Source organism: Zootoca vivipara, chromosome 6 (genome assembly GCF_965207765.1).
Source record: "Zootoca vivipara chromosome 6, rZooViv2.hap1.1, whole genome shotgun sequence".
NCBI classification, from domain to species: domain Eukaryota; kingdom Metazoa; phylum Chordata; class Lepidosauria; order Squamata; family Lacertidae; genus Zootoca; species Zootoca vivipara.
Genome location: NC_142589.1, coordinates 82,267,457 through 82,293,992, shown reverse-complemented (window position 1 = coordinate 82,293,992; position 26,536 = coordinate 82,267,457). Strand labels below are relative to the sequence as shown.

The window sequence follows — 26,536 nt, the reverse complement described above, 5'->3', positions numbered from 1 at the left end:
GGGGTGCAAAATGGAGCCACAACCTCCAGGGAGCGTGTTTTCCCTGGGTGAGCCTCTGCTGCGGGTGGGGAGGGTGCAGCGCTCTGCACGCGCCCAGAGATACGCTGCCGCGTTGATGGGTCGCCGAGAGTTCCGAGCAGCCGCCTTCCTCCTCCTCCTGCTGCGAGGTTGAGGCTTTACACACTGCGGCAGGGCTGGTCAGGGCTGGGTGAGAGCGTGGCTAGCACGTGGGGCAGCCCCTAGGGCCCTTTCAGGAAACGGCAGCACGATGGGGCGTGCGCTTTGCACGCGCTCAGAGGGCCACACCAAGAACGCTTGCTTGCTTGGGCTTAAAAGCAGGGAATCCTTAACGTGTGCGATTCTCTGCCAAATAATTTTAAGTCAATGAAAGCACTTGGGATTGCTTTCCTTACTTTGTTTGGATCATTTTAATGCAAACTTTTACCTTTCAATAAAAAGTCGTTTGTATCATTGAAAGCTCTCTTACTGTTTTTTTCTTTTAAGACAAAAGATGTTGATGTACGAGTTTTTTTTTTCTAAACTAAAACCTCAGTATTCAGGATAAATTGTCGTGTTGGCACTTTGCGATAAATAAGTGGGTTTTGGGTCGCAGTTTGGGCACCTGGTCTCTAAAAGGTTGGCCATCACTGCCCTAGGTGCACAGATTGTGACTATCAGGCATATTGGCACAAGACTGGGTCACAGTGCTACTACAATACAGCTAGGGTAGTGCCACTCATGCAATGACATGCCTCTTTAAAATGTCATTAAAAGCCCATAAGTTTAAAAGGATCATTCTAAAGTAGAGCCTACAAAAGCATCTCTGCACAAGGGCATTTATAGTGAGAGATTCATGCTCAGCTCTGCATCTCATGGACCAGTTTGATTCCTTTTGGCAGCTCAGAGATGAGCATGTGCTGGAGAAGAGCAGTCTTCTAAGCTCGTGCTGAGTCCTGAATACTTACCACTGACACTCCATACAGTTAGAGACAAGTGGGCAGGACTTCTCAACCTTCTTTTTTAATTGTCTTTTCCATTTGTCTTTTGTCCTTGTGGGGGGCAATAAAGGCCCTGTCTTATGCCAAGGCAACAGGCAATTCCAAGCACCAGCATTAGTACTGACTGGCAATAGCTCTAGGTCCTTAACTTTTTCAAATGGAAATACTTCTGGGGGAGGAGGTAAAACCATTTATTAATTTCTGAAAAGGGGGGCATTAATCCTTCTCAGATGACTGCTCTACCTTTGAGGCCTCCTCACTCTCACCCCTCCCTGATGTACTGGGGGAAGATGCTCCTTGAAATTATATTCAGCAGCAATGGGAGAAGCATTCTGCACATGACCAGGGACACTCTGATCACCACCACGTTAAAGGCAGATTTAACACACCAAGGGCAAATCTTAGAGACCATTATCTCAAGGCACATCACACTGTGCAAACCAAAGGCATTATAAATATAACCTGTTTCTGATTACATGAAACCACCCTAGTCCACTCCAGTCTAGAAGATATTCACTTTAAAATGTGTGTGAAAACAGGAAGAGTGTCAAACAGAGCTACAAGACAGCCATGAGTATAATACAGAATCAGCTTCCTCAGAGAGCAGCTCCCATAAAATTAACTGGGTCATGGAAGGTCTTGACCTGTTTTAAATTGCGGTAATGGTAGAATGGTCTCCAAAGAGCCTGACTGGGCTGCTGTCTATTATCTAAGACAAATGGAATTTTAAATCAGGTGGTACTTTGAACTATTGTGCTACTCAATGTAACACATTAGCACATGTTCACATGGAGACAAGCATGAAATGGGAGAAACACAATTAGGTGAGTGGTAAGTAGAGAGATCATCCAAAAAACTTGCATTACTAACACCATGAGAAGCTAGCACATGTTAAAGTACCTTCCAATCCATTTTTCAAATATATTATATTGAAACATATGCCATACTAATTATGCATAGCCTAAAAGTCAACAACTGGTAGGCTTTTGAGCCAAACCTGACATCTCTCACTTGAAGAAATGTGCATGCACACGAAAGCTCATACCAATGACAAACTTCGTTGGTCTCTAAGGTGCTACTGGAAGGTATTTTTTTATTTTGTTTCGATCTCTGACTTGCTACACCTTTCTCCTTCCATGCTTCTGGAAAGGCTCAAGAGAATAAGGGGTAGACAGCAAGAGACCGACAAAGAGGAAGGAGCCTCTACTTCTCACTGATGCAAATCCATTTCATCTTTGAATTTGTCTCCCTGAGCTGTCATCTTTGGAAAGCCAATAGGAATGGAGTTGAAAGTACCAGAAAGAGAAGCAAACCTCCTTTGCTCGTGCACGTGCTCCCTCAGACAATGCTTTCAGCAAATCTGTCCCCACTAACTGGCCACCTGGGAAGGGAACATGGCCAACTGACTTCTTCTCTAGGTAGCCTACTGTCAATAAAAAATATTGCTCAGCATAGATATAAGTTAGCTATAAATGGACTGAAGTTACAAGCAAAATTATTAGCCCTAATATCATATGAGTGTAAGTAAGTCTTTCATGAACAGGATCATCAGGTTGCTGGAATAAAGTTTTGGATTTTAAAAAGTAGAATTGGCTACATACATCATTACTAGGGACCATTATGACATCTGAAAGCACAGGGTGCATCTACCGTATATAGCTCTTCACCTTCTGGTACATACTGCCAGGGACAAGAGATGCATCTTTGGGGAAGACTAAGCTGGTTCCTTTGAGCATTGGAGACAACCATGAAGGTATTAAACAAGCAAAGTAAACATTCAACCATCCAGTCAGCACTCTGGGTCTACAGTCATTCCAACATGACTGATAGGAGGTCAAGGAGTTTTCCAGGGGGGGGGGGGGATGAAGTGCCCTGGACAATCAGAAGAGAGCAACTGAATTTGGAAGTTTTAAGGCAGGGTTCCCCAAACTAAGGCCCGTGGGCCAGATGCGGCCCACGAGGCTCATTTATGCAGCCCCCGGCGACCCCCGCCTGCTCTTATTGGTGCAGTGCGGCTGCCCACTTCCAGGTCGCCGGGAGCATCGGGAGTAGCTTGCGCACATGCGTCATTTCTGGCACACTTCCGGGCCGGAGGAGGCCCATGCGCATAAGCTATTTCCGGTGTTCCGGCAACCTGGAAGTGAGCCGGAAATCGCGTATGCGCACACGTATGGCGGCGTGTTCCGGCCCGCAGCATGATCAGTGCTGGTGGCACCGGCCCTTGGCGAGGTAAGTTTGGGGACCCCTGTTTTAAGGATACAAATGTGTACTTAATTTGGGGCATGTCTCATGGAATTTAGTTGGACTTTCTTCTAAGTAAACATGCGTAGGTTCATAAATTTCCTGCCTCACAGAAGGTAGGTGGGCAGCAAGCCCTATTATGTTTATACCACTTGTAACATGCACACCTAATACTTATGTTTGTTTCTTGAAGTTCTAGGTAAATGCCCAGTCCCTTCAGAATCAGAACTGTAGAGTTGTATGGTACTGGTCATCCAGTGCAGTTCCCTGCAATGCAGGAATCACAGCTAAAGCATCCGTGGCAGGTGACCATCCAAACACTGCTTTAAAATTTTCAAGGAAAGAGAGTCCACCACCTTCCGAAGGAGGCCATTCCATTGTCCATTAGCTCTTACGGTCAGAAAATTCTTCCTGGTGTTTAGTTGGAATCTTCTTTCTTATACTGAAGCCATTGGCTCACGGTCCTACCCTTCAGAGCAGGAGAAAACAAGCTTGCTTCATCTTCCACGTGACAGCCCTTAAGATATTTGAAGATGGCTATCATATCTTCTCTCAGCATAGCTGTCAACTTTCCCCTTTTTTAAGGGAAATTCCCTTATCCCAAATAGGATTCTTCGCAAGAAAAGGGAAACGTTGACAGCTATGCCTCTCAGTCTCCTCTTCTCCAAGATAAACACACCCAACTCACTAAACCTTTCCTCATAAGCCTTGGCTTCCAGACCCTTGATCACATTGCTCATCCTGCTCTGCACACGTTCCAGCTTGTCAATATCTTTCTTAAATTGTGGCACCCAGAACTGGACACAGTATTCCAGGTGTGGTCTGACCAAAGCAGAATAGAGCGGTACTATTACTTCCCTTGATTGGGACACTATACTTCTGTTGATGCAACCTAGAATAGCATTCACGTTTTTTGCTGCCGCATCACACTCTTGACTCATGTTAAGCTTGTGGTCTGCTAAGACCCCTAGATCCTTTTCACCTGTATTACTGGCAAGCCCAGTGTCTCCCGTCTTATATTTGTGCAGCTGGGTCTTCCTGCCTGGCTTTATAACCTTCCATTAGTCCCTCTTGAAATTAATTTTGTTAGTCTGGATCCAGTTTTCCAATTTGTTAAGGTCATATTGAATCCAGATTCTCTCTTCCGCAGCATTAGTTACCCTTCCCAGGGTACATAACACGGCACCCCCCTTTTCACTTTTTTCCAGGATGACAAGGAACCATTGATGAGCACTCTTTAGGTTCGGTAAACCTTAACCAGCTACAAATCCACCTAGCAGCTAGCTCACATTTGGGCTGTCCAGCTCACATTATACCAGCTTTTCTGCAAGCCTATCATAGGGGACTTTGTCAAAAGCCTTACCTATATTGGGATCATTCTGGCCATGCCTTCAGTCTTTGCCTCTTACCTTATTCTACTGCTTGTGGTGTTCAAAACCTGTTCTGGCAGTATTTAGCCAAACCTGTTTCAGCAGCGCTTATCCAGTCATCAATTGTCTTTTGCCATTCCTTTTGCCATTTTCTTGAAGCTGATAAAACTAAGTCTCCAGTTTCCTCTTCTGCATTCATGTTCCTCTAATGCTTCAACTGAATCTTTTTATCCGTCCACGTAGTCACTTAAGCAGAGTATATTTAATTCCTCTTGACCTTCAGCTCCTCAGATTGCTAAAATTTGCTTTTATCTTCAACATCTAAACCCCAGCCCTTCCTCTGTGGACATCACTCTTATTTTGATCATGGTTATTTTTCATCTGGACTCTCTGATCCCTGCCCTATTTCTCATTCCAGTCTGTATTCTGCTGGTTGGTTTGCTCATTCTACCTGTCCTTTAACCATCTCTTTCCTTTCTTCACCCCATCTCTATCTACATCAGCTTCTGTATCCTATTTGCACTCACCAAAAAGTTGCTTTTATGTCTTTAACATTCTTGTACTCTATGAATTCCGTCTTCCCTTCATCCTGCTGCTTTCAATCTTTTTGTTATCTGTTCTTCCCTGTATAATATCCATTTTCTATTCTGGTGCTTTACTCATGGAATTTGTGGTACTTCTTTTGCACCTTCTGACTTACCTTTTATGTAACACTTGGACTTTTTCTTCATCATGTCTCCCAATTCAGCCATTTTTATTTATCCTCGCTCTACCTCCAGATTCTCCTCTTGTGCACCAATTGGGTTGAGTTCAATGATAGAAACCAAGTGCATATAAAGCATCTAAATATGCCTTACATGGACAGCCCTGGTCCTTTACATGGTGAGCGTGCAAGTAATGGAGCTAGAGAAGCCTTATCCCAAGTAAGAGGTTTTGCTACATGTTCCTCTAATGAAAACTTAGCTAACTGGTCAATTGATTGAAACTTGTTAGGAGCCAATATGCCGTATATGCTCCCAGGCAACCTCAGCTTCCTCCATATAATGAAACCTCAATTAGGTGTAATAACAATCTTGGTGTAGTAGACTCGGCCACAACAGAGACTGAAACTCCTTCACTGTGGGAACTTCTACGCGACCAATGTCTTCTGTCTAAATAAACAGCAGAGAGAAGCTTTAGCAGAACTGACACATTTCAGGCTTAAATGCCATAATTTGTATACTGGACACAGGAATTCTTATTGCTGAAGAAACTGAAATTAGTGATGGTTTGAAGGTACATCAAGACAGGGATAGGTCTGAGTTCACTAAGGCTCTATCAGATTCAGTAACCAAACAATTAAATGACATATATCAGTATGTATTAGAACTTTAACTCAGAAACCTGCTTTTACACCAATATGAATGCTCAAGAGATGATGATGATGATAATAATAATAATAATAATAATAATAATAATAATAATAATAATTTATTATTTATACCCCACCCATCTGGCTGGGCTTCCATTTTCAACTTAACCCCTTCAGATCCAAGGCACCTGATTGTGGATGAGTATGCTGATAACCCACTTGCTACCTTCCAAGGAAATGATATTGGTCTGTCACCTACCCTAATTTGTCCAAGCCTCAATCTTGCAATGGAACTATGGAGGCTTCAGGTCAGCAATCCATGTTTCCTGCTCTACCGCGCAGACAAGAGGAAAAGGCAATGAACAATGAATTAATAAGCATACCTGGAAAAAAGTGCAAGAAGAAGAAAAAGGTCGCCATATGTTCTACAGGTGGTCACTCATAACTGGCCAGTGAAGAAACCCAGCAGAATAATGAAAACAGAATCTGAACTGTAATCAGAAATTCAAGCCATTGTAGGTGCTTCTTTGGATTTAGGAAATGGTTTACATTGTCTTCTTCTTTGGCGATCCCTCGTAGCCAAGTCAGATTGTCTTCCATAAACACGGTTTTAACAATGAGTCCGTGACTGTGGAGGCCAATTCTATATCCACACTGGGGACATAGGTTTCCAGATGGGAGTTGATCACAGTGTGGATTTGCCAAGCGTACCTTCCTCTTAGCACATTTCTCCCTTGCGTCCTGAGTTTGAGCATCTTCAAAGTCCATGACACCTTTGGTAAAGGATGCTCTCCAATTGCAGCGCTCGCAGGCAAGTGTTTCCCAATTGTTGGTGTTTATACTACATTTTTAAAGATTTGCCTTGAGAGAGTCTTTGAACCTCTTTTGTTGACCACCAGCATTATGCTTTTCATTTTTAAGTTCGGAATAGAGAAGTTGCTTTGGAAGACAATAATCAAGCATCCGTACAACATGTCCAGTCCAATGAAGTTGATGTTGAAGACTCATTGCTTCAAAAACTGTTGATCTTTGCTTCTTCCAGTACACTGGCATTAGTTTGCCTGTCTTCCCAAGTAATGTGTAAAAAAATTTGGAGACACCGTTGATGGTATCTTTCAAAGTTTACATTGTAAATACCTGTCTAATTATAACCAGAGTGGCAGTGTTGAACTAACCTTTTAGGATCCTGATGTATGGGATAATATCATGGACTGGCAGGACACAGATGAATGGTGGGAGGCACCAGCTGGAGAAGCCTCAAGGGATGGAGGCTCAGAGCCCGGAGATTGGTGGCAAGACTGCAATTTGTGGTCAGAGGGAGAAGCCTGGGAGAAGGCGGTGTCAGAAGCTGAAGAGGTAATGGGGTTTAGAAAGCAGGAAGAGTCTGTGGCAGACAGAAGTCCAGAATCAGAAGCAGAAGAGGAGGGAAGCCAAGAGGCAAAGATGAGTCATGCTGGTGAAGAAGCCAGGGTGTCTCTCTCTCACCCCACTGCACGCTGCAAAAATCTATGCCCCCCCCCCCGGTCTCCCAGAACTAGGAGAGATATGAAGAGGAGCAAAAACAGGAATGGCAGCAGAGTCTCAAACTGCATGGGAAGCACCCAGGACAGGAGACTTAGGCAGCTGTGGGAAGGTGGAGACCTTTAAACTCCACAACTGCCTCATAGGGGCAAGATCTACCAAGAAGAGTTGCTGTGCTCATGAGGCCCGACAATGCAGAGCAGACCTTGTTGCTTCTAATAAAGTTAACGTCACTTACTGTGTGTGATTTATTGCTGACCTGCTTTTGACACCCACTCCTGTCACATAAATGCGTAATTAAATGAGGAAAAAATGTTTATAATATACAGTGGTGCCTCGACTTACGAAGGCGATCCGTTCCGCAGCGCTCTTCATAAGTCGAAGTCTTCGGTTGTTGAAGTGTTTGTTTTGTACATGCGCGAAGCGCAATTTTGCGCACTGCGCATGCGCAGATTGAGCGCGCTGCTTCTGCGCAGGCACAGAACACATGTGCAGCGAAAAGACATCCGGGTTTGCCAACTTCGTAAGTCGAGTCATTCGGATGTTGAGGTACCACTGTACAGATGGAACAGTGGGAACTTATGTAGATTAAAGGGCTAAAATTTACCTTATATAGAATCATAGTGTGGTATATAAATACACAGGACGCAGGTGGCATTGTGGGTTAAACCACAGGGCCTAGGGCTTGCTGATCAGAAGTTCGGTGGTTCGAATCCCTGTGACGGGGTGAGTTCCCATTGCTCGGTCCCAGCTCCTGCCAACCTAGCAGTTCGAAAGCACATCAAAGTGCAATAAGATAAATAGGTACCGCTGCAGTGGGAAGGTAAACGGCGTTTCCGTGTGCTGCTCTGGTTCACCAGAAGCGGCTTTGTCATGCTGGCCACATGACCTGGAAGCTGTACGCCGACTCCCTCGGCCAATAACGCGAGATGAGTGCGCAACCCTAGAGTCGGTCATGACTGGACCTAATAGTCAGGGGCCCCTTTACCTTTATATAAATTTAATTTAAAAAAATACTTTTATAGAGATGGATTTCCAAGTGATGCCCACTGCAGTTTTGGATGGCCACTACAGCAAAGCCCCATACACAGACAGACATTTTATTTGTGGTAGGCATCACTCCTTATCTATTAGCCTGTCCTTTATACAGAGATCCAAGAGATTGCTTTCTGAAACCTTTGTTCACATAAGCAAGCAGGTACACCCACACATGCACACACATATAAAATTAAAATCAGGAAAAAGGGGTTAGATTAAAACCGCTATAAACTGTTGTGGTTAATCTTAAATCAAGACGGATTTTAATTTGCTGGTGTCTCTGGTAACTTCCCTCTCTTACATCATGGATGTTAGCAAACTGGATTCTACAAAGGCAAAATAATATTAGAATTGGAGCCGTCAGATGCACAAGGGAAACTGTTTTAATGCTCTGGAACTTGGCAAAGTCTTTTTTTGTATTATGGATGTATGGTCTGTATTATTTTGTTAATACTATCATTTAACACAGGGTATCCCCAAACTAAGGCCCGGGGGCCGGATGCGGCCCAATCACCTTCTAAATCCGGCCCGCGGACGGTCCAGGAATCATGTTTTTACATGAGTAGAATGTGTTCTTTTATTTAAAATGCATCTCTGGGTTATTTGTGGGGCCTGCCTGGTGTTTTTACATGAGTAGAATGTGTCCTTTTATTTAAAATGCATCTCTGGGTTATTTGTGGGGCATAGGAATTCATTCATATTTTTTTTCAAAATATAGTCCGGCCCCCCACAAGGTCTGAGGGACAGTGGACCGGCCCCCTGCTGAAAAAGTTTGCTGACCCCTGTATGGTCTTTGGCTAGACAATAAACTTATGAACTGAATATAAAGCATCTAGCTGCTGTAGGCACAAGTAACAGGAGTAATTTACTCAAGCACTACTACTCTAAGATGCAGTGAATATTAAAATTAAGGCTGCATCTGGCTCTTTGTTTTGAATGTTACTGCTTTCTAGGTGTGGAAGAATCTGGTTATGCCCCTCACAATATGGTACCTATTGTTGATATCTGTCTGTCTTGGGAGACAATGGAGGAAAGCACCTTTGGAGGTTAAACCGTTGGAGAGTTACAGCATTTGCTGCAGTTGTAGAGACGAATACAGGAGAGACATGTTTTGTTGCAGCTGGGGCAGATGAAGGTGTGCAGTTGTGCTGCTGCAGAAGCACTATGACATTTCTTCTCTCTGCACTTCTCCCAGCAGTCATTCCTCCTCTGGTCACTGCTGAGGAAGCATGACCTGTGGTTGTCTGCAAGGGATTCTCACACAACAGAGTTGATGTTGCCAGTCTTCATGTTACATCTGCAGACATTTTTGTAACTCAGAGTTGGTCTGCCAATGGGCCTGGTGTCTGAAGTCGGCTCCCCATAGAGCACATCCTTAGGGATCCTGCCATCTTCCATTCTGTGGATATGACCAGGGCAGCAGAGACATTGCTGAGACGGGAGTGTGAACAGGCTGGGAACTAGAGCACATCTTTGTTTGAGACTCTATGATGCCCAACATCTTCCTGATACAGTACAGCCCATGTGGAAGACAATGAAGCTTCACTTCTGGCGGTTCTACATTGCCCATGATTCACTTACATAAAAGAGTGTGCTCAACACTCAAGCCTAGTAGACGTTCATCTTCGTATTGGACGTTACCCATACCCCTTTGGATAGCCAAGCCATTGCCGTAGCTTCCTTGTCAATACACTTGCCCAGCACTGTGTCAATGGGAAGATTGCTAGTTATGGTAGAACCCATGCAGACAAAATCATCAACCACCTTAAGCATGTGATCACCAATGCTGACGCATGGAGTGCTGGTGATGTCCTGACTGAGGATGTTGTTCTTTATCAGGCTGACGGTAAGGCCGATCTCCCTGCAGGTTTGGGCAAAACGGTTGATGGATCGCTGCAGAGTTTCCTCAGAGTGCATCATCTGCAAACAATATCTCTTAGATAAGGACCCGTCACACTTGAATTTATTATTTTGGACCCGTCACACTTTCGTCTTGGTGCGGAAATGTGCGAGGTTGAACAGACCCCAGTTGCTCCTTGAATGAAAGTACACACCATCTTCCATTAAGCTGAAAGCATATGAGAGCACCAGGGAGAAGAATATGTCAAAGAGAACTGCGGCAAAAACACAGCCTCTGCAGATGAGCCATCATACAGTGGTACCTCGCAAGACGGAAATAATTCGTTCTGCGGGTTGTGCCGCCTTACAAAAATTTTCATCTTGTGGAAACAAACAGCAGACGGCAAAAAAAAAAGCGGCAAAAAAAAGTCTTGTGAGACGCGGCCATAGAAAACTTCGTCTTGCGAGGCAACAAAGAATCGCTAGACGCTTTCGTCTAGCGAGTTTTTCGTTGTGCAAGGCATTCGTCTTGCGAGGTACCACTGTACTGGATAGTGCCATGCATGTTCTCATAGAACGACACAATCATCTTGTGAAGCTTGGGTGGGGAAGGCCTTTGTCAGGTCTATGAAGGCAACACGCAAGGGGCGTCTCTGCTCTCAGCATTTCTCCTGCAGCTGAAACAACCATAAAGTTATGTTGTCTGTTGACCTCTGAGCTCCAAACTCACATTGTGACTCAGGATAGATAGACGCTGCCAGCGAGTGATTGCAACCTGTTGAGAACTACACAGGCAAAGACTTTACCCACAGTACTCAGCAAGAAGATTCCACAATAGTTACAGCCATGGCAGTCACCGTCCTTTGTTCTTGTAGAGGGTCACAATGTTGGAGTTGCACATGTCATGTGGCACTGATCCTTGATCTCAATACTGCAAGAGGCAGCTGTGGAGGTGTGTCATGAGGGAGGAACTGAAGCAGGCTTTCAGCATTTCTGTTAGGATTCCCTCCTGTCCTGGGGTTTTAACACATGCCTGAGAGTTGATGGTGTTCTTCAGCTTGTCAAGGGAAGGGGGGGGGGGACATTCAGCTCTCACAGGACAGGTAGTCTGGATGCTGTCAATTGCTGTGTCAGAGACCATGTTTATCTGTGAGTACTGTTCTTCATAGTGCTCTGCCCATCACTTCATCTGCATGTGGCAGTCTGTAAAGATCTCTCCTGACAAACTTTTCAGTGGTGCAGTTTTCCTGACTGTTGGTCAAAAGGCTTTCTTTGTGCCTTCGTACCTTTTATAAGTGTTGCCAGTGTCAGCAGCGAAGTCGAATGGTCTGACACAGCTTTAGCCAGCAGTCATTGGCACATTGTCTGGCAATCTGCTGGGTATCACTCCTTCTCTCAGTATAGCGGGTGTCTTTTTGCAGGGTGCACGCTTGTAGTTCACAAGAACCTCATGCTTGGCAGCGATAACAGGCTCCATGTCCTTTATGCCAGCCTCAAACCAATTGAGGATCTGTTGCTCTCTTTTGCCAAAGGAGGACAAAGCTGTGTTTTGGTTGCCTCTTTTATGTGGTTCAACGTTATCCCTGAGGGAGTTCAGTGAGACTTGTTTGACGGAATCAGAGAAGCATTCAAAATTCAGGTATGACTGATCTGGCAGTGTAATTCGAGGCTGCACTTTCTGCTTTGTGCCATGGGCTCTCTTTGGCTAGAGATGAATCTTGCTTGCCACCAGGGAGTGATCCATGTCACAGTCAGCACTATGGTAGTTCCATGTGACAAGAACACAGTTTAGAGCAAGTCCAGCTGGTGCTAGTGGCCTGACCTTGGATGTTTCCAGAACTCGGTGTTTTGCCTTGGTAGGGAAGAATGTGTCTGTGATGCAGAGGCTGTGATACAAGCACATCTCAAGCAGCCATTCATGCTGCCAATACCAAAGTGGCCCATGCAGTTGTCCCATGTGTGATGATCGTACTCTGCATTAGTATAGGAAGAAGTATCCCTGCCTGTCACACAGGAGACCAGTTTCCATGAGGGGGAATATGTATATTATATGAATATAATAGTTGAAACTGACTCCATTTAAAAGCAGTGAACCCGAAAGGGATTAATTAAACCCACTACTTAAAAAGTGAGAAGTATGTTTGATGTGTGTCTGGTTTTTGGAGTAAAAGTGACATGCTACTGGAAATGCTAAGCCCTCCAGAATCTGGCTTACCTCCTTAGTTTGTCTCACCAGGCACTTTTCTGTTCAGCTAATCCCCAGTGCTGGAAGTGAACTCTGCAAAGAGAACAGGGCTGTGTGTTTGGGGAAAGGGTGAGGCTGTAAGGAGATTTGTTGGGGAAGAGTGGCGTTGCTTCCCCTCATTCATGCACCCATTACAGGTTCAGTCATGTCCTGATGGCTTCATATAGGTGAACCAGCTCCAAGGGTTATAGTATCATACTCCAAAAAATAAAGGAAAACTCCGTCATTAGAATATACCCCTCCTAGAAAAATGCAATAAGGTTTATTTTCTCCTCTGCCCTCCTTCCACTACCAACACCTTCCTGAGTGACCAGATATAAAGGAAGACAGCAAGGCTCTTATAACATTAATAGCAGTGTAGAAGCAGAAAGTTTTAGAAGATGCAGCTTCTCATGTTCTCCCCATTTCATTCTGCACTTCTTCTGTCAACAGCAGGGATACTAGCACAATTCCAGTGCCAGTGACACTGCATTTTGACAAACTTGCAGGTACTTAGTGGATTGGGTACAGCAAAGTGACTAAAGGACTGAGCTACAAATAAAAGCAACCCCAATTCAAATCTCATCCCTGCTACAAACTCATTTGGTGGTCTTGCCTCTGCATCCTCAGTTGCCTCAGTTACAATACTGTATAGGGATAATAATTACAACCTAGCTTACAAGGAAGGGTAAGGTGGTGAGGATTACTCAGCTATATTAAATGTTCTGAATATTCTAAAATGTGCTATTTTTGCTTTGAACAACATACTCTGCTGTGCCATATTCACGGTCTGCTTTTATGCCCCTTGGGCACAGAGAACTAGTTACATGGGTAATCATTATCATCATCTCCATGAATTGTCCTGAGGGAAATATCTGTAAAAAGGTTAACAATGAAAGTTGCTTGGAACTGTTTGGAGAGGTTTGTACAAACTTTATGTCGGAAGTTCAAGTTCAAGATTTTCCAGTAGGTGGCACCCTTTGCTAAAATATCAACACTAAACACATGTTCACAGTAAGAATAGTTGCAGCTCATGCATTTAAAAATCACTGCAATATAACACACAACAAGCAACTATCAGGTGGGAAGGCTGACTATTAAACAGCTTTGAGGGCTAATTCAAAGCTGAATCAAGGTGCAGGACATGTCAAAATGTGCTAGTGATCCAAGGATACATATTTGTAAGTGCTTAAGCATTCAAACAAACGCTTTACTCTACAAGTAGTTCAGATTAAAGCATTATCAGGCATCTGAAAAACCCAGGACACTGAAACATGAGGTCCTTTATAGGAGAACAACAACATGAAGTGCTGCCCACTGAATTTCCCAATCTCCCCAGTTTTGCACTTGACATAAAAGAGCTCCCTAGGGGCAGAAAAAGCTAGGAAACCACCGAGTTAAAGAAATGGCATTGAGTATAAATTTTCCATTTTCAAACATTATCCATCTACAAGATCCAGTGTGCTTGCAGGAGAGGGGGGAGGGGATGACATGATTACAAACTCTCACATTTAGGAAACAAAGGCTAATTTTAGCAAGTGACGTAGAATTTCTGTGAGAATCCCACCCCTTTATATTTTACTTTTTGACAGGTGGGAAGAAAAAGAAGAGGTGTAAAAAGTTTCAAATACTGTAAATAGAAGCTAGGCTGCACCTTCCTCCCCTGAAACCTTACCTTTCAGCCAGCTTCTGTTGGATCAGTTTCATTTAAGTGCAACATGAACCATTTCTTTTTCATAATCCTGGTTTCCTAAACAAACCTGCCATTGGCACTTCGCTAGCTAAAACCTGAACTCATTGGAAGGGTGTCTTGGTCAGGGAACGGCAATGTCAAATCAGCAAGTGAATAAACATTTGCCCCCTGTTCCACACTGGATTCCTAGAGGGTTAGGGCTTGGATACCAGCATGCCAGTGTCCAGATGCCCACTTGCTGCCTGCTGTGCAAATCCTATTCAGTTTAATTCAGCGTAGCTTAGAAAGGAGAACTCCCCTAGTGAATTATGTCCCCTTCCATCTCCCAAAGTGTTGCCCCAAATCTGCTACATGGGGTGATTGGCTTACGGCCAGACTGTCTGTACAAAACATATTTGCTCTCCCATTTGGGCTACTGAAATTCACCTTTGAAAGATGTCATTCATCTCTGGGTTTGCCCTTATGACTTCTGGTATGTTTGTATACACATCGTTAATCCACTCTGTCACCATTTCATGCTACCATCATCACTGTCTGTGCTAACTCTGAAGTTGACAGGCAAGTTTTCAAATAAAGATAAGGCTCTTCTGATTTGCTAAATGACTAATCCTTGAGGATTTCCCTACAGCACCCTCTTCTTACAAAGTTGGCATTTATGAATAACATTCTTGAGTAGAATCTGCAAAGACTGTTCCTATTAGATATAGAAGAAAAAGAATATGCTCCATACCTAGCTACAAGCCCCCCAAGTTCAAAGTGGAGAAGTCATGGCACTTACACTAATTTACCTTCACAGTGTAGACATACTCCTACAGGGAATAGGGACAAATGTAAGGTTCTGCACTTAGGCAGGAAGAACCAGATGCACAAATATAGGATGGGGGACACCTGGCATATAAGCAGTACTTGTGGAAAGGATCTAGGGGTCTTGGTGGAGAAAACTGATGCAGCAGCAAAAAACATGAAGGTTATTCTAGGCTGCATCAACAGAAGTATAGTGTCCCGATCAAGGGAAGTAACAGTACCGCTCTATTCTGCCTTGCTCAGACCACACCTGGAGTACTATGTCCACTTCTGAGCACCACAATTTAAGAAGGATGTTGACAAGCTGGAATGTGGGCAGAGAAGGGCGACAAGGGTCTGGAAACCAAGCCTCATGAGGAACAGCTGAAGGAGTTGGGTAGGTTTAGCCTGGAAAAGAGGAGACTAGGAGAAGATATGATAGCCATCTTCAAGTATCTAAAGGGCTGTCACATGGAGGAGGGAGAACGCTTGTTTTCTCCTGCTCTGTAGAGTAGGACTCGAACCAATGGCTTCAAGTTGCAAGAAAGGAGATTCATACTACAAATTCAGAAAAACTTTCTGATTGTAAGAACTGTTAAGCAGTAGAACAGACTCCCACAAGAGGTAGTGGACTCGCCTTCCTTGGAGGTTTTTAAATAGAGGTTGGATGGCCATCTGCCATGGATGCTTTAGCTGAGATTCCAGCATTGCAGTGGGTTGGACTAGATGACCCTTGGGTCCTTTCCAACTCTAAGATTCAATGATTCTATGAATAAGTGGTCTTAGGGGTATGCCAGCTTTTACACAACTGAATTGGTTTTTGAGTTCAGCACAGGGTACCATTCACACTAACCAAGAGAAACACTGGGTTTTGCTGCAACCAATAGGGAGGAGGACACATCTGTCTCCAGCAGAGTTCTCTCAGATGCACACTTTAGTACAGAAATGCCTTCCCCCCCCCAACCCTCAAAGGAAGTCTGTAGTGTTATATGTGATAGAATTCACATCTGTTCCTAAGCGTGAATCAACATTATACTTGGCAGTGGGACTTCCATGGATTCAGCCACACCTTCTTGATGGTAGCTTCTGGATCTATGATAATATCTAGTAGTTCTAAACCACAATTCCAGTGTGTAAAAAATACATCAGACATGGTCTCAATGTGCTTTACAACCTCCTTGTATGGTAGGCCATGTCTAATATGCAGAGACTGAGAAAAGCTTCCCTAAGTGAGTTCATAGTTGGTGCAAGACTTCAAACTTGCTCACAGAGCTCCTATAACTTTTACTATTAAGTAACCTACAACTTAGCAGTTCGAAAGCACATCAAAGTGCAAGTACTGTAGATAAATAGGTACCGCTACAGCGGGAAGGTAAAGAGTGTTTCCGTGTGCTGCTCTGGTTCCCCAGAAGCAGCTTTGTCATGCTGGCTACATGACCTGGAAGCTGTACGCCAGCTCCCTCGGGCAATAATGCGAGATGAGCGCTGCAACCCCAGAGTCGGTCATGACTGAACCTAATGGTCAGGGGTCCCTTTACCTTTACCTTTAACCTACATTATCTCTCTTCAGTGTAGCCCACACTACTTTCCAGGATTACTAAAGGTGAATTTGGAAACATCCCAGAACACACAGAAATTACATTATCCAAACAGATGCACCTGTAATCTTATGAGAGATATCTACGCATCTGCTGTTACGAGGTGAATGTGCAAAATGTACAAATTTATAGAAGTTGTGATAATGGGTTTAGGAGAAAGGAAGGTGGAGTTTGAGGGTTAAGGTGCTATACTGACATTGCAGCTGCCTCCATTCTTGCAAGGGTTGCTGTCGCATTCGTTGGTCTCGATCTCGCATTTCGTCCCCGCAAAACCAGCCCGGCAGCTGCAGGTGTAGCTCCCTGGGCCTGTGTTGGTGCAGGTGGCGCCATTCTTGCATGGGCGGTGGTTGGTGCAGTAGTTGAGGTCTTGGTTGCAGAAGAGCCCGCCCCAACCTTCTTGGCAGGTGCACTGCCACGGCTGCATGCAGGTGCCATGGAGGCAGCCTGGGTAGCGGACGCACTCGTCGCAGAAGTGCCCTTGCCAGCCAATACGACACTTGCACTCTCCAGGTTTCTCGCAGTACCCATGGCTGTTGCTGCAGCCAGGCAGACAAATTGCTGAAAAGAGTTAAACAGAAAAGAAGGGAGGGGAAGCAGAGAGAGGAGGAGGGGGGAGAGAGAGAGCCAGTGCTGTTGCTGTATAGATTTCATGCGTCACGCCAACATCTGGCGCCTGCCACTGCACCAAACAAAAGGCCCACATGCCACCCAAAAGGCGAGCCACCACAGGACAGGGCATGGCTGGCTTGGAACACGTGCCCCCTTTTAATCTCTGGCTGCTCTCCATTGTTCCTCAGTAACAAAAGCAGAGTGTCTGGGGAAAGAGGGGGGAGTGCCCCCCCAACCCACTTTAAAAGTTGGCCTCCGCACCACATCCAGCTAAGGCACACTATAACAAAGGAATGGGGAATGTGTGACTCACATGACCCTGATTAATTATCCAACCCTCCCCCCCCCCACTTTCCCCTTGGGAAGTTAACCAGCCCCTCCATATGCCAAGGCTCCAAGGGGAAGCTTTGTGAGGCAATTAAACCATTGTGATTTAAGGGACTGTAAAAGGAAGGATTCCCCAGGCCCACAGCCATTTCCATGGAGATTGGCAAAACCTACAAGGGCTGTGAAGCTAGGCCAAGTTTGCCCTTTTTGCCCATTATTCTGCTTTAACTTTTGAGGATTAGAAGGGGTTCACACGTGCACATTTTGTCCCCCCCCCCACCTCCCAGTCTAATCTTTTTAACATCTAAATACTGTAACTCACAAATCTGTATGAGCAACACATGATCACCATCTCTTATCCCAGAAACCTCAGGAAAAGACAGGTAGCACATTTGATCACACTTTCTGCTGTGAAAGGGGTAGCGCCTCTGAGCATCTCCAGAAAGTATCACACTCCACACTGTGTAATCAGGTGAGGGAGAGCCATTTCCCATTCCCGGGGGAGATGACATTATGGGCTGCGAACAATGGATGGTCCTCTGCCATGTCATCCTTAGGCCGTCCATTTCAGACAGTCCGGGGGTGTGGCACGGGCTATTTAAACTGCCCGCGGCGGAGGGCTCGCCCCTGTTTTTCTTAGGTTGAAGGTGAGGGGAGGGAGTGGCCATCACTTACCCCTCCTAATTCAAGGGTATTCAGTTAAAGGAATCCGGGGGCGTGGTCTCTGTCCAAAGCCCCAGAGGGAGGGGCTAGGGCCAGGGCCGTCTCAAGCACGTCGGGCGCCCGGGCGCCGTGGTGTGGAGATCGCTCCGGCGCCCTTGCCCCACTCCGTTTCTAGCCACGGCTGGTGAGCGGGCGCAGCGTGTAGCCACCCAGACTACCCCTAGAGCCGGCCCTGGCTAGGGCCATGGCACAACCCCTAGCGGTGACCCTGGGGGAGTCCCTAGTTGATGTGCATCAGCAGGGCTCCCCCTACTGGTGGTTAACCCTTCCTGCAGACAGGCAGGAGTCAGATACAGTTGTGTGGTTTCCAATACCGCTCTAAGCCAATACCACTCACATTCTGTAACCAATAAAGTTGTGGCCTTTTTCGCCCATTAACCTAAAATATTGTTTCATGTGTCTTTATTCCACATCCCGGCAGGGTCTGGGACCTTGCCACGCAACAATGTTTTCCTGGTCAAAGGGAATGACTTCTCTCTCCCTCACGGCATGAAAGAAAGGGTGTCTCTTGCTAGCGGTGGTTTTGCCTATTTTAAGAAAATCCCTTGCTTTCAATAGAGTGACAGTTTGGGAACCTAATTGCCTAAGTCAGAGAGACCAATCTCCCTCAAGCAACAGCCAGCCAAATGTTTCTGAAAGTTCAACCAGAAGAGAATGATTAACATATTGGTTTCAGTTACCTTTCATGAATAATATCTGTTTATAAGACCTCTCCTCTTTGATGGGTTTACTCAAACTTTCTAAATATTAAATAAAAAAATTCCTTCCAGTAGCACCTTAGAGACCAACTAAGTTTGTCATTGGTATGAGCTCATACCAATGACAAACTTGGTTGGTCTCTAAGGTGCTACTGGAAGGATTTTTTAAATTTTGTTTCAACTACATCAGACCAACATGTCTACCTACCGGTTTCTAAATACTATCTAAGCTAGGAGAGGTCATACCACCAGAGCTTCTGGGAGTGAATTCTAAAAATAAATTTTGCACTAAACCTAACCAGACTGCCCATCCATTTCAATTAATGGGAGTGAGAAAAAGACATGTGAATTATTTTTTGCCCTTTCTCCTGGCTTCTTCCTCACTTTGAATACTTCAAGTAGGTTTTTTCATGGGGCTACTGCAGTAAAGTGTTTTTTTTCTGGGGAGGGCACCAAAATACCCCCTTGCCAAGGTGCAAGGGACCCTAGGTACAGCTCTGGTTGCATCCAGAGTAAACCTATTAAAATTAATGGACAAAATTAACTTAAGTCTGCTAACTTTAATACGTCTACTCTGAGTAGAACTTGTCTGGATATATCCCATAGCTACCATATGTTAAGGCAGCAGTTTGATAAAGAGGTGTTAAACCACCAAAAAACTCCTACCTCTATGGATTGACTTGGGAGAAAAGTAATCCATGATTAAGAATATAAGAACTACCTTGCTGGCAAAGCTCATTTAGTCCAGCATCCTGTTTTCAACTGTGGCTGGGAAACCCACAACAAGAGCACGAAGGTGACATATTTCAACCTTTTACCCCACCAAAATCAACTGACACTCTGAGGTACACTGCCTCTATACCTGGAAGTTCCATTTAGCCATCACAGGAAATAGCCATGAATAAACCCAACCCTATCTGAATTTCTTATAATATGAAAGCCATCTAACCTAGTGAACCATCACAAATCTTCTGGCATAGAATGTCATTTTGTAAATAAATAGTTGGTCTGTCCAGGATTTACTGCCAGCCAAATTAGTGGGGTGACTCTGAACTCTAATGTTATGGGAGATGGAAGAAAACCTCTCTTCCTTTCTCCGCACCATAAATAATTTTACAAGCACATCATATGCCCTTAGTCACCTTTCTTCTAAACTATAAAAGCTCAATATAGCCATTTCTCAATGGAAAAAGTTCCAGTCTCTTGTTCTGTTTTTCTCCCCTTTTCCGTTTCTACAGTATATACTTCATGACCCATCTTACTTCGTTTCTTTTTTATTGTTTTTAATGTCGTTTAATGTTGTAATCCTCCCAGGAACCATAGGGTGAAGGGCAGGTAATAAATACCTCATAAAAGTAATAATATCCTCTAGAGTGGAACAACCACACGGACACATATTATTCCATATGTAGCCACCCTTTACAAATATGTAAAGGCTATTATGATACTGGCTATTTTAAATCCCTTTCCTAATAATTCTTAGCAGAACAGATTCCACAACAAAAGTCTGCCAGCCCATAGGGTCACTAGAAAATACCATACATCTTCCCACTATAGATGCATTCAAAGTTAGGATCAGCCACCTGACATTGATTCTTGAGATGTGGTTCCCGCACTGCAGGGTGTTGGACTAGATGACTCTTGGCATACCTTCCAATTCAACAGTTCTATGATTGTATTTTTTTATGTTAAACCGGAGTCATGTTAAATTCATGCAAGTGAAATGCCAGCGTCTCAACTCTACTCCTTCCCCATACTGCTACAAGCTGTGGTTGCTACATCCTCCTCTCCTTAGAGATTACTTACGCTCAGAGCAGTATTCGCCCCGCCACCCTGCCAGGCAGATTCGGCTGCCCAGTTCATTACAGGTGTAGTGCCCAAAGGTATCGTCCCGTGGCCGGCAGTAGTCTGAACAGCTTTCCCCATAGTAGTGCTCATCACAGGTGACGTGGTAGGAGTAACGCAGCTCACTTTGGTCTCCCAGCTGTACATCTTGCGACCAATCCTCACCCACAGCCAAGCGGCGGCGTGTAGCCAAGCGACTGATCAACCTCTGGGCATCCTCTAGAGAAAGGGAGAAAAGAAGTTGGGCAGATGGATAGGTCATTAAGCAATGGGAGGAATGGTGGGCAGGGAGAGAGAGAGATACACCTCCAGCCAGAAGCGAGGTTCAAACCTCTGCAGGGGTCAGCAAACTTTTTCAGCAGGGGGCTGATCCACTGTCCCTCAGACCGTGCGGGGGGCCAGAGTATATTTTGAGAAAGAAAAAAATGAACGAATTCCTATGCCCCACAAATAACCCAGAGATGTATTTTAAATAAAATGACACATTCGACTCATGTAAAAACACACTGATTCCTGGACCGTCCACGGACTGGATTGAGAAGGTGATTGGGCCGGATCTGGCCCCTGGGCCTTAGTTTGCCTACCCACGCTCTGAATCCAAGAATCAAAGGCTATTGGAGGGCAAAGGCTTCAAGAAATTATGCTGGAAAAAATTGTGCATATCAAAATGAGCAAATTCATACTGGATACTTCTATAGAAGCTAGTCAGGAGAGCACACTTCACATCTGTACTGTTCACATGCGCACTTGAGGGAAAAAGTATGGGCAGAGCACAGCCATCATGACTAGCAGCCACTGACAGCCATATCCTCCATGAAACGGCCCAATCCTCTTTTTAAAGCCATCCAAGTAGGTGACCATCACTGCCTCCTGTTCCCAGAGGTGGAGCAGCTAGCGTCCCGGGGGGGGGGGTGCACCGTGCCAGCAAGTGTCCCAGGGAGGTGTGCTGGCGCCGGTGAGCATCCTGGGGGTGTACCAGTGCCAATTCCATAGTTTAACTATGCACTGTGTAAAGAAATACTTTATTATCTAATATTCAGCTTCATTGGATGCCCCTGAATTCTAGTGTTGTGAGAGGGAGAAACACTTTTCTCTATTCTCTTTTTCCATGCCACGCATGAGTTTTATAAACTTATGCAAGGTCACCTCTTACTCACCTTTAAACTAAAAAGTTCCAAATGCTACATTCGCTCATAGTGGAGTTGCTCCATCCCCTTTAACATTTTGGTTGCCCTTTTCGGAACCTTTTCCAGTTCTATAATATCCTTTTTGAGATGAGGTGACCAGAACTGTATGAAGTATTACAAACGCAGTCACACAATAAATATAAAAGAATCTTGTTTCTTTACTACTACTCCAAGTTTGAGTACAAGTTTTTCCTGCTCCTTGTTTTATCATCACAAGAACCCTGTGAAGTAGGTTAGTCTGAGAGACAGTTACTGTCCCAAGGCACCAAGTAAGCGTCATGGGTGAGCAGATATTTCAATCTTGTGCCCCCAGGCCCTAACCACTACGTAAAACTAGCTGTTATCTATGGCCTTTCATTGCTTTTCTAGTAATGACATTTTGATTGTAGATTGTGGCTGTTTTTCTAAATTGATCCAAATGGTCACATCTGAGAACCAGAAACACACCTTGCACTTCATAAACCATGGCTTTTCCTGCTTCCTAAAGCTTAGCAAAACAAGGATGCTATTAAGGTGGACAGCTGTGCGCGCCAACAATTACTTCCAGGGCTTGATAAGTTTTCTATGATGGTGCGGAAGCAAATAAGACATGCAAAATGTGGCAATGAGTGCAGAACCCAGTTTCCTAAGAAACTACCATTTCCTTGTTTGTAAATTCCTATCACTTGTGGGGTATGTTTGAAACTGTTGATGCCTACAAAGATTTCAGAAGCTAAAGAAGGTTGATCGTCACTGTGTGTAGGGCATTAGCTATCCTACATCTGGGACCCCCAGTCCACAATTCCCACTAAGGCTCCTACTTTTATTTGCTAAGGATAGAGGTTGTTTTTTGCTAGGAGGGGTTTTTCTGCTTTTTGTCTGTATTTTGTTTTGTGAAGGGGCGTTGTCTATGACGGCAGGCGTTGGTCATAGTCAGTGTTTCTTCTTTGAAATGGGTATTTTGTGGTGCCCATGAAAGCTTTTATTTCCAGTTTTGCTCCTGAGCCTCTCTCCTTGACTACCCAAACCAGAATTATGCAATATGAAATTATGCAAATTTGTTCCCTTTCCACAGATCATACTGTGGTCATAATATTTTAAGTGCAGAATTTGAGATTGCCTGAACTCTGAATACAGAGCCCTGGTTAGTGATGTGAGGTGAGAATATTCTTCGGGGCCCCTGGTTCCTTACATGTAAGTGCATTCTTTGAAGAGCTCTCATTTTGAATGAAATAGTCATGTAAGGATTTAACAGTACTCTGGGAAATATTTTTAGGCTTTTTGAGATTTTTTTACAGGCTCATTGGTTTCATTACCACAAGGTGTAGCAATAGAATTCCCTACAGCATCCCACTTTTCAATTACATTTTTTTACACCTCAGGAAGGACTTATTTTCAAACAATTCAGGCTCAGAATACCGTAAGCCTCATTTCAAGCATCTATGTTTCTTCCCCCCACCCCCACCCCCGATTATTATATATTTATTATTATTATTATTATTATTATTATTATTATTATTATTAAATTTGTATACTGCCTTTCATCCATAGATCAGCTAACTAGGAGCTGCCTGGTTCATGTCTCATCTTTGTATGAACTCTCTGTGAGACCTTTAGAGAACCACTTCTTTTTCAGCAGGACTGACATATACTTGTGCAGTAAAATATAATTAAAAGGGAATATAATGGGAAGTTAATAATTAGATATAAATTGGTTCTGCAGTAGTAAAAAGATACAAAATAAGGAAATGCAGAAGGGCGGGGAGGGAAGTTGAAGAAAATATGCATCGAACATGTAAAGACTGGGGTGGTTTGTTTTTTGTTAAAATACATATATGAGAAAATTAAACATAAAATAACATTTATAAAAGAAAAGCTTCAACACCTCCACTCCTGCCTGTAACAGGAGGAGGATACCAGGGGAAAAACAGAACTTTTATTCCCAGTGTTACACTATCCGTATTTCATATTCTTCATCATCATACATTATTAGAGAAGAAAAGAGAGACAGAGGTGATTTGACATCTTTAAATACAGTGGTACCTCAGTTTTTGAACAGTTTAGTTCACGAACAACTTGGAACCCGAACACTGCAAAACCAGAAGTGAGTGTTCTGGTTTTCAAACATTTTTTCGGAAGCCGATTGTGCTCCCTGCGTTTCCTGTTGCGCTTCTAATTTGCGTCCCCCCATTGTAATTCAAGCCTTCCGTTTCCACTTGCAGTGTTCTAAGGTGATATTTGGAGCTTATATTTGGTGCTTTTGTTTTTGCGTTTTTTGTTTGGAGGCTTTTTCAGTTAATTTGTTTTTGTGACTGTGTGGAACCCAGCTATTTATTGATTGTGTGACTGCGGAAATGGATAAAAAGCCCCCCCCCCCTCCAAACAATGACTATCATCAGTGCAGGTAACAAGAAGAAAAATTAATTTTAATTTTTATCATCTACAATACTGATATATTTATTTTATAGTACCGTACATTGATTATTGCTTTCATTTTATGGATCAATGGTCTCATTAGATAGCAAAATTCATGTTCAATTGCTGTTTCAGGGGTTGTTTTTAAAAGTCTGGAACGGATTAATCCATTTTGCATTACTTCCTATGGGAAAGCCCGCCTTGGTTTTGGAACACTTTGGTTTTGGAACGGATTAGGTTTGAGAACCAAGGTACCACTATATCCGAAGGGCTGTCACATGGAAGAAGGAGCAAGCTTGTTTTCTGCTGCTCTGGAGGGTAGAACCAGAACCAATGAATTCAAATGAAAAGAAAGGAGATTCCGACTAAATGCTAGGAAGAACTTTCTGACGATAAGAGCTATTTGACAGTGGAACAGGTTCCCTTGGAAGGTGGTTGGCTGTCCTGCATTGGAGGTTTCTAAGCAGAGGTTGGATGGCCATCTGCCAGGGATTTCTCAGCTACCATTCCTGCATTGCTGGGGGTTGGACTGGATGACCCTCAAGGGTACCTCTTCCAACTCTGAAGTTTTACAATTCAAAATAAACAGACACATAAATGGATGCATCTGCACAGAACTGCATGGCTAACAATATGCTTAACAGACATCAGAATGACTCAAAAGTGAAAACCCACAAACATTCAAGACCTTCAATACAAAAAATATATATGAAGTTTTAAGGATAATTCATAAGCCTTTTTTGTACACATTTTTAAAGGAACAATTTTACCTCAAAACTTATTAGGAATAAGGAATGTAGTCCTTTTTAAGATAAGACTCACTTCGTGAGAAGAATTAACATTCTATTTAAGATAAAAGAAGAGTGTTAAGACAAGTTAAAATAAATATAGACTGGAGATGTTACAAATGTGGAAAATAAAATGTAACAAACAGAATGAAACCCCAAAAAAAAAGGATGGAGGGAAGTTATGTGCTCGGCAGAGCAAATGAGATAATGGTTGTTATGTTATAGTATATGCAAAAGTACAGTATATGCAAAAAGAAAAGAAAAGAGGAATGTACTCCTGTTTAGGGAAGCTTTTAATGTTTGGCGGTTTATTGTATTTTAATGTTTTGTTGGAAGCCATCCAGAGTGGCTGGGGAAACCCAGCTAGATGGGCGGGGTATAAATAAATAAATAATTATAATTATAAAAAGGAGACCGTTTACCAAAAACAAAAGAACCATGTTGAGGATGAAGGAAGTCAATTAGAAGAAAAGAAGAACTGAAATATGGTACATACAGGGTATATATTATTATTTGTTTTGTATATGTTTTCGTACTTTATGTCTTATTTCTTGTGTGTGTGTGTGTGTGTTTTGTTGTTTGTTTTTCTTTTGATTCTGCACTATTATTTTCAAGTTTAGTTTGACGTGTGTGTGTGTGTGTGTGTGTTGTAAATAAACTCTATGAAAACAAACAAAAAAGGAGTGTAGTGCTTTCTATATCTCTGAAACAATAACTTTTCTATTCTTGCCCCCTTAACATATTTTTTGGTCGTCATTTCATCTCTCTCTTATTGCTTTGGGTGCTATTGGCCTACTTTACAGGATTGTTGTTTGGACTTATCATGAATGTGCAGCACTTCGAATATTTTCATTGTATAAATTTTTTTACCTGTCGATGGCTCTCCTGATTCTGCCCTCCAGGATTCAATAATGAGGGAAAATGTGCCCTGGGAGAGAAGGAAAAAAAGAAAAGACAAGTGAGAGACTTGAGGAAATACAGAAGATGTTTCTCTACGGTGCCAGTTTTCACTATGCGTGAGGAGGTTAATTTGGCAAAAAACAAACAAAAAAAAAACAATTCCGAGTTTAGAATAGCCCCCAGGCATATGGAACATGGAAGAACCTCAATTTTCCTTAATTTAAACATTTATATCCCACTGTTTAAACCTGTAAGCACATTTGTGGCAGCACACAACAGAAGAAAAATCCTTTAAAACGTTCATTAACACACACACACACACACACACACACACACACACACACACACACACACATTCTCTCAAAAAAAAAAATACACACACAATCAGCCATCATAAAATCTGCTCCCT

The 26,536-nt window shown here is 43.5% G+C and overlaps 1 protein-coding gene across 2 annotated transcripts in view; it reads right to left on the bottom strand.

Annotated features, from left to right (window-relative positions):
- DLL3 (delta like canonical Notch ligand 3) overlaps window positions 1–26,536 on the bottom strand; it is a 122,004-nt gene that overhangs the window by 70,278 nt on the left and 25,190 nt on the right. For both annotated transcript variants that reach the window (XM_088672859.1, XM_035116867.3), the window contains 3 exons: window positions 26,098–26,155; window positions 20,820–21,077; window positions 16,853–17,214 (listed from right to left, as the gene is read on the bottom strand). In XM_088672859.1, the coding sequence (XP_088528985.1) occupies window positions 16,853–17,214; window positions 20,820–21,077; window positions 26,098–26,155 (678 nt within the window). The remainder of the gene's footprint in view (window positions 1–16,852; window positions 17,215–20,819; window positions 21,078–26,097; window positions 26,156–26,536) is intronic.